This window comes from Chiloscyllium plagiosum, chromosome 6, assembly GCF_004010195.1.
Source record: "Chiloscyllium plagiosum isolate BGI_BamShark_2017 chromosome 6, ASM401019v2, whole genome shotgun sequence".
NCBI classification, from domain to species: domain Eukaryota; kingdom Metazoa; phylum Chordata; class Chondrichthyes; order Orectolobiformes; family Hemiscylliidae; genus Chiloscyllium; species Chiloscyllium plagiosum.
The window spans coordinates 83,115,825-83,124,433 of NC_057715.1; the positions used below are offsets into that span (position 1 = coordinate 83,115,825).

An 8,609-nucleotide genomic window follows, 5' to 3' on the forward strand; every position below is an offset into this window, starting at 1 on the left:
AAATAGAGTACAGGGATTTAAGGAAGAATTTCCAATCAGAATAATCATAGTGATTAAATACTTTACCACCAATAGTAGGGGTGAGAAAGAATGTATAGAAGGCTATAGTCAGAGAAACAGAACGTTCAGGAAGTGAAAAAAAAGAGAGTTTTGGAGAAGCTCAACAGGTCTGGCAGCATCTGTGGAAACAAAAATGAAGTTGACATCTTGACTCCAATATGACTGTTCTTCAGAGCTGATATGGGACTTGTGAAGACTACAGACACTGGATGAGAGAAAGAAATAGTGTAATTTACAGGTTTTAAATTTAATATGTTGAGAAATTGGGAGCCAATGTAGATTTCCTCATTGGTAATTGAAGATTGAGTAGGCATATAGCAGGGAAAGGACTTGCGCAGTAGAATCATAGACAAATTGAGTTTGTTGGAATTGGAGGAATAGAATCCAGCTAATCAAGCATTAAAGTAACCCATCTGGAGTTGACAGGCAGGTCTAAGAATTGGAATTGAGTAGGTAACAATAGAAGCGGGGAAGTGATGGCATAATAGTATTATCAGTGGACTAGTAATTCAGATGCCCAAGTAATGTTCTGGGAAGCTGAGTTCAAATCTTATTAGAATTTTACCTCAATAAAATCTGGAATTAAAATAACTCTAATGATGACCATAAAATCAATGCCAATTGCTGTAAAAAAAAACTATTTGGTTCACTCATGCCCTTTGGGGAAAAAAGTCTGCTCTCCTTACTTGGTCTGGTCTACATCAGACTCCAAACCCACAGCAGTATGGTTGATTCATAACCATCCACTGAAATGGACTAGCCATTTTGTTCTACCATTCAGTTATATCTGACTGATAAAAGAGAAATGAATGAAACCAGACAAAACAAGTGGCATGGACAGACACAACAAACACCATTGGCAAACTCAGTCTGATAACTTTGCAAAGCCCTCCTTACCAAAATCTGAGGGCAATTGTCAAATTTAGTAGAGGTAACCCACAGAGAGGTCAAGCAACAGCATGACATAGTGATATTCACTGTATCATACCTCCCCAGTAATATCCCAAATAATACCATCACTATCCCAGAGGTGTGTGACACTGACATTGTGCTAAATGGGATGGGCTTCAAACAGATCTTATAACTCAGTCTGGCATTCATGAGGCACTATGGACTATCAGTAGCAGCAGAATTAGACTCAAATAAAATCTGCCACCTCGTGGCCTGTCATATCCCCCATTCTAACACTACCATCAAGCCAGGATATCAATACTGCTACAATGAAGATGACAGGAGGAACATGCTGGGACCCAACATATCTAAAACTGAAATCAAAAGTGAAAATGCTGGAGAAACTCAGTAGGTCTGGCAGAATCCATAGAGTCAGAAACAGAGTTAACAGTTTGAGCCTAACTCCTCACAGAACTGCTGCTGGTCAGCATTTTCTCTTTTTATTTCAAATTCCCTGCATCACAAAATGTTGATTTTATCCCTAAAAATGAAATATCAAACTGGTGAAGCTACAAAAATCAACTACTTGATTCTAATCAACATAAGCAGCAAGTGATAGACAGCTAAGTTATTTCACAACAAATGATCAGATTTGAGGTTTGTAGCCTTGTTACATCCAGATATGAATGGTAGTGAACAATCAAAAAACTCAGTGGAGAAGGAGGATGCACTAACATTCCCATTCTCAATAATGGGGGGGAGCCCAGCATATCAATGTAAAAGTTAAGGCTAAAGGAGTTGCAACAATCCAGCTCCAAGTGCCAAATGGAGAAGTATCTCAGTTTTCTCTGAAGATCACCAACAATACAGATGTTAGTTTTCAGCCAATTTGATTCACTCTACATTATATCAAGAAATACTGAAGTCATTGGATACCACAAAGATTTTGGGTCCTGACAGCATTTCTGCAATTATACTAAAAATTATACAATTATACAATGTGCTGTGCTCCTAGCCAGGCTGTTTCCTGTACAGCTACAACATTGACATCTACCTGACCATGTGGAAAATTGACCCAGAAATGTCCTGTACATACAAAGTAGCACAAATCCAATCTAGCCAGTTGCCACCCAGTCTACTCTCGATCATCAATGGAGTGATGGAGGGGAACATCAACAGTGTTATCAAGCAGCACTTGTTTAGTGATAACTGGCTCACTGATGTTCAGTTTGGAAGCCACCAGGGCTATGCAGTTCTTGATTTCATTACAGCATTAGTTCAAAAAAGAAAAAAAGGAACTGAATTACAAAGGTGAGTTCAGAGTGATGCTCTTGACATCAAGTGCACAAGTAACTGAGTGCGACATCATGGAGCCCTAACAAAACTACAATCAATGGGAATCAGAGGGAACTCTCAGTTGATTGGAATCATACTTCGCACAAAGGAAGATGTAGTTTTTTGGAGTTCCATCATCTCAGCTTCAGGATATCTCTGCTGGAGTTGCTCAGCTTAGTATCCTAGGACCAACTATCTTCAGCTGCTTCATCAATGTTCTTACTTCCATGACAAGCTTAAAAATGAGGATGTTCATCAATAATTGCAGAATCGAGAGTGTGGTGCTGGCAAGGCACAGCCGGTCAGGCAGCATCCAAGGAGCAGAAAAATCAACATTTTGGGCATAAGCCCTTCATCAGGAATGAGGCTTGTGGGCTACAGGGGCTGAGAGATAAATGGGAGGGGATGGGGCTGTGGGGAAGGTATCTGAGAGTGCAATAGGTAGGCGAAGGTGATAGGTCGGAGAGAAGGGTGGAGTGGATAGATGGGAAGGAAGATGAACAGGTAGGACAGGTCAAGAAAGAAGTGCCGAGTTGGAAGGTGGGATCTGGAATAAGGGGGTGGAGGGGAAATGAGGAAACTGATGAAATCCCATTGATCCCATGTATTTAGAGGGTCCCAAGGCAGAAGATAAGGCGTCCTTCCTTCAGGCAGCGGGTGGTAAGGGTTTGGCAATGGAGGAGGCCCAGGACCCAGGTCCTTGGGGGAATGGGAGGGGGAGTTAAAGTGTTCGGCCATGGGGTAGTGGGGTTTCTTCATGTGGGTGTTCAGCAACCATTCAAAACTTATCAGATACTGAAGTAACCTATATCCAACTGCAGCATGTCCTGGGCAATATCCAGTTTTAGGCTAACAGTTGGCAAGTAACATTTGCGCCACACAAATGTCAAGCAATGACCAACTCCAAATAGAGAAAATCCAACCATCATCCTTTGACATTCAAAGGCATTACCTTCCCTGAATCCCCCATTATCAACAACCTGCAGGTTATCATTGACAAGAAATTAACCTGGAGTAACTATGGAAATACAATGGTTACTAGATCTGATGAGATACTAGCAATGAGTAACTCATCTCATCACTCTCTAAAGCAGTTCACCATCCTCAAGGCTCACTTCAGGAGTGTGCTCCAGCAACACTCAATAAGCTTGACATCATCCAGTACAAAGCAGTCCACATGATTTGCACCATAACCACTAACATCTACTCCCATCACTATTTGCATAGGTGCAGCAGTGTGCACCATCTACAAGATGCATTGCAGAATTTCACCCAGCGTCCTTCAGCAACACTATAAACCCACACCACTGCCATGTAGAAGGACAAGTGCAGCAGATACATGAAAACAGCACCATATCCAAGTTCTAATTTAAATCATTCACCATCCTGTGTTGGAAATACTTCACCGTTAGTTCAGCATTGCTGGGTAAAAATCCAGGAACCCCCTCACTAACAGTGTTGTGGGTCTACCCACACCAAATTAGCTGTGGTAGTTCGAGAAGGAAGCCCACCACCACCTTCTCAAGGGCAACTCGGGATGAGCAATATATGCTGGCCCAGGCATAGCTTCCAGCGTTGTCTGAGATCAGAGCTTAGCCCTTCTCATTCTAGTCAGGCCATTCACTTGAATGGGGCGGAAAATATGCTGCCAGACTTTTCCTCCTTTCGTCTGTCGTGCGCTACGTTTTGCTTAAAGGAGGAGAAAGTGAGTCTTGTGAGGTATTCGGAGGGTGTGGCTGTCATGGTAGAACAGCTAATGGTCTGTTTGTGTGTGCGGCAGACGGAGTTGGTTGGCTGAGGGAAGTGGGTGCCGGAGCACGAAGGGAAGGATGTTGAACTGTATTGCGGGACAGTGAATGCACGGCAGCGCAAAGTAGGGGGAGCAGCGTGGCGAATGTCATCATTATTGACCCTCAGTGGTCCAAACGTTGTTAGAAATGATTTTGCAGCTTTCTTATCTTGACAGTTTTAGGTTTACCGGTTAGCTCCATACCGAAATATCTAATTGGGAGCACTGAGAGATTGGGTTTTATTTTGTAAGTTCAGTGGACAGTTCCTTATTAAGTAGGATTTGTGTAATCATAAGTTGCGGAAATATGTACTCATTGTTTCAAACTTCGCCAGATCCTTATACCAGAGAAATTTAACGGTGTAACTTAATGTTTTGCGGGCTCAAATACCCAGCACCCAACAGATTACATTGTTTGAATGCACATTAGAATGTGTTATTCTTGCCACTTTTCTGTCTAATGGTTCTAAAATAGAAAAAAATGTTTTATTATTACTTAATCAAATCATGCGGGGGACGCTTGTTCCAAAAGCACCAGTATTTACTGCCAATGTGTGACAGAGTTCTCTTTGTGTTTGCTTATTCTCTCCTGTCACACACTTTAATTCGCTCTCCTTTGTCATTCACCACTTTCTATAAAGAGCATCAAGAAGGTTCAGCAACTGAAAACCTGTTTATTTTATAAAAACTGTCCCAAAATACCCCACTGAATTTAAACCTGACATCTAGCCACCTACTGAACAAAACAGCGAACACCTCAACATTAAATGTGTTTAAACCTCCTGTTATAAAAAGAAATTAGCCTTTTACGAATTGTACGATAAGGCAAAGAAGACAACTTTATACTGTAAATGGTTGCACAGTTTGAGCGAGCTTTGTATCTTTATAAATATATGTACAGTAAGTACGGATGAATATTAATAATTGTAGCTTGCGCCCGCGAGAAAAGACTTCCAGTTCGCTGGATGAATGAAGAACGATCATAAATAACGAAGCGGGTGCTACAGAAATCAGGATTTCAAAATGAAAATGAGCATCGCCCAGAAGAAACTGCACATTTGGTTATTTGACAGCAGGCGGTAACTCAGACCTGCATCGTCTCTGTTCTGCGCTTTCAATCGAACTACAGGATCTTTAAAATCATCACAGGCTGTACATTTTCTAAAATTTCCTGAAAGGGAAAAAAAAAGACATGAAACGGTGAGGTTGCCATGCAGGCATGGTTGCGTCTCTGTGATTAAAAAAAACATATTGCCATTTAATACGAGCACCTGCGTTTTCAGGGAATCGCCTGCTTCAATGCCTGTTAAACCGCAGTCAGATTAAACAGATCTACATACCCATCGAGATACTTTGGCGTCATGCTTTTCAGGAAAAGGATTTATTGTTAAGCAGAGAACAAATCGCATCTGAAACCTGCTGAAATTGCAGTGTTCCTCCCCTGACGCTTTCGAACTCCAATAGCAGTTCACGCATGTCTCCAAAGTTCAGTGAATATTACAGTTGTTTCCCCCGTGTGTGTGACTTTGCGGTTGTACAAAGAAAGCCCCAATGAGAGTTTTATAAATTGCAGAGTTGGATTATCTGCCTTCAAACGCGCTTTGCTCTGCAGCTGGGGGCTTGTTTACCTCCCAAGGATCTGCAAGAATTCTGTAAATACAATTTTATTTGTCTTATTGTTGAACGATCAGTTGTCTTTATTTCTAATGTGCAATTTTTCTCTTGGAATAACAATGCAGTCCAAAGGGGGTAAATAAATTTCGGGGTACTCTGATAAAACACAAGGAAAGTATGAACTGATCATTAACACATCGACCAAAAGGTCACTATTTCAGACAGATGTTGGACTCTGAAGAGAACAGGGACAGTGGAATATTTTGGTACAGGATAAGGGAAAGATAACAGTATTGTAACCCGAGAGGATATAGGTAGTAAGCTAAGGGGAGGGAACAAACGTTAGAAAACAATGCAAAATAAAATGCATTGCAGGAAAAACAGAGATATAATAAACAGCAAAGAGAAAAGAAAGATAAAGGCATAGATTGTGATAGACAATAAAGAAAAATTCTGAGTTAGGATGAAACGGGATGGATAATAAGAGTAAAAGGCAGAAAGAGAAAGAGGAGCAGGAGCCCGGGGCTGAAGGAAGGCAGGGAGCGTGTGGGTGGGGTTGAGAAGAATGAGAGAACATTGTGCAGTTCATTTAGTTAACAAGTGAAATAAAAGCGAAGCGTGCACAGTGAATCCAAACTGAGGAGCCACAAAAAGCCTATTGAGATCCGCTCTGCCGCGAGTGGCGTAATCGTCACATGGCAGCCTCAATCCCAAACTATTTAAGGAGCCAGCTCCGCACTTTCAGCACCACAGATAACTCCCAACAACTTGGTAATCGTCTGCTTTCATTCACATAACAGCGGCGTCTGACAGGGGAGAAAAAGAAAATTGCCGAAAATGCCCAGATCGTTCCTCGTGGACTCGCTCATTGTTCGGGACTCGAACGAGAAAACATCCCCTGGAGTGTTTGAGAGTAACACACCTTTACTGCCTTACGCCGTGCACCCGCCTCATTCTCTGGCTCTTTCTGCGGGATCCTGTCATTCTCGGAAATCAGGGCTACTATGTGTTTGTCCCCTGTGTGTTACAGCCTCTCAGCTCCACCCCGGCCCACCTGGCATCCCTTTTCTGAAGGCGCAGTTCCCCACCTTCAGCCCACAGTACTGTCACTCAGCACTGAGCAGGCACCACAGAGCCAGCGGAGTCACTGTGGACCATGGACCCAACATCTACTCAGCATCTTACCCCATGACAGATCCAAGACAATTTCACTGTCTTTCCCTTGGTAAGTAACACAATGGTCTCCCCGTCCCAAATGAATAATACAGCTAGCCATTGCTTTATTGTGATTCAAAGTTCGACGGGTTTCAGTTTGGATGTGTGTTGATGTTGGACGGTCCAGTGCAATCCTGCCAATCTAGCAGAAAATGAGCTAACGGTTTCAATGTCCCTCTGATGTGCATATTTGTTGACAAAATAAATGTCCTGTTGCATTTTAGTCATTATTGAATTAGTAAATACTTCTCCAAACTATGAATGTTTTCCAAGCGAAATTGAAAGGTTTGTAATCCTTAATCTTTATGGATATAACCTGTATTAAAAATCCCGATGTCCAAGCGTTCTGATAGTTATGGAATGAAGAGCGCAACATTGCTATTTTAAATTTGGAAAAGTTAATGATGAAATTAACATTTCAACAACAATTCAAGTATTCTGAATATGCCATTTGTAGAGATGATTTGATATTTAAAAACAAATTTGCCACCTCAAGATTTGTTTTGTTTGGAAAAGGCATAACAGTGCACAATTTCACATCTGCTCCCTTCACGTTTTACAGCTACAGAGACCAGCTCCAGCCAGCTACAGAGCAGCAAGAGGATGCGCACGGCTTTCACCAGCACCCAACTGCTAGAGTTGGAGAGGGAATTCGCCTCCAACATGTATCTGTCCCGTCTCCGCAGGATCGAAATCGCCACCTACCTGAACCTGTCTGAGAAACAAGTCAAAATCTGGTTTCAAAACCGTCGGGTCAAGCATAAAAAGGAAGGCAAAAGCGGCAGCGCGCCCCGCACAACCTCCAATTGCAAGTGTAGCTCTCTGTCATCCACCCATTGTACCGAGGAAGAAGAAGAGTTACCCATGTCACCTTCATCATCAGGAAAAGACGATAGAGACTTGTCTGTCACTCCTTGAACATCTGTTTGATACACAGTGATCCAACGCAATACGCTCCAGGCTACCATAGTCTTTCTATCTCGTCATTTTAAGAATCAGACTTTTCATATTTTTTTTAAATATATAAATAAAGTCCTAGTGGGAGAAGATTATCCAGATCCGAATTTCACAAGCGCACACGTTAAATTAGTGTCCGACCACTAACATTGTGACATGTATAAGTTGACATTTTCTGGCTGTGGCTTTTATATAAAACGAAGTAATGTCCTGTATTTGGTTGGTTTGTATGTATTTCATGATATTTATTTATTTATTTATGACAAATAAAGATTTTTTTTTCATAGACATTTGAGTTTCAGCATTGCGCCTCATGGTTTATTGTAAAAACATGAGTCGATTTGGAATCCGACAATCCTGCCCCGTTTCCGGCGCGCGTACGCACACACAAACAAATAACATGAAATTCCTGAAGTTGAGTAAAAGGTCTTTGATAATAGTCCACTCGGCTCCTCGGTTAAATGCCAAATGTCGATAACATCCGTTGGAGATATTTGAGGAGCCCATGAGAAGTAGGTGTTGTTCAGTTGCATTACTATACACTCTCGGAATATACCGAGGCACGGGGTTCACTGTCTGAGCTGACGCCTAGAAATGGGATAGTTTCTCTGTGAGTTCCGAGAGACCTCAGAAGTTATCTCCTGATTTATTTGTTTCTTTGTGCACGGCACCTCGGCACCTTTCACAAAAAAAAGTGACAATCCATAAATTGCACACCACTCTGTGTAAGAAGGTAGAACTTAATTCT

At 41.9% G+C, this 8,609-nt stretch overlaps 1 protein-coding gene across 1 annotated transcript; it reads left to right on the top strand.

The window, feature by feature from the left end:
- The first annotated feature begins 6,452 nt into the window (after positions 1-6,452).
- gsx1 (GS homeobox 1) lies at positions 6,453-8,177 on the top strand. The gene is made up of 2 exons (XM_043692775.1): positions 6,453-6,914; positions 7,467-8,177. Exons 1-2 carry the CDS (start codon positions 6,527-6,529, stop codon positions 7,820-7,822), a joined length of 744 nt encoding a protein of 247 aa, XP_043548710.1. The 5' UTR covers positions 6,453-6,526; the 3' UTR covers positions 7,823-8,177.
- Positions 8,178-8,609: the final 432 nt, after the last annotated feature.

Coding starts and splice junctions, on each gene's coding strand:
- gsx1 (XM_043692775.1), top strand. CDS start 6,527: ATGCCCAGATCGTTCCTCGTGGACTCGCTCATTGTTCGGGACTCGAAC. Junction 6,915..7,466: donor ATTTCACTGTCTTTCCCTTG/GTAAGTAACACA, acceptor CACGTTTTACAG/CTACAGAGACCAGCTCCAGC.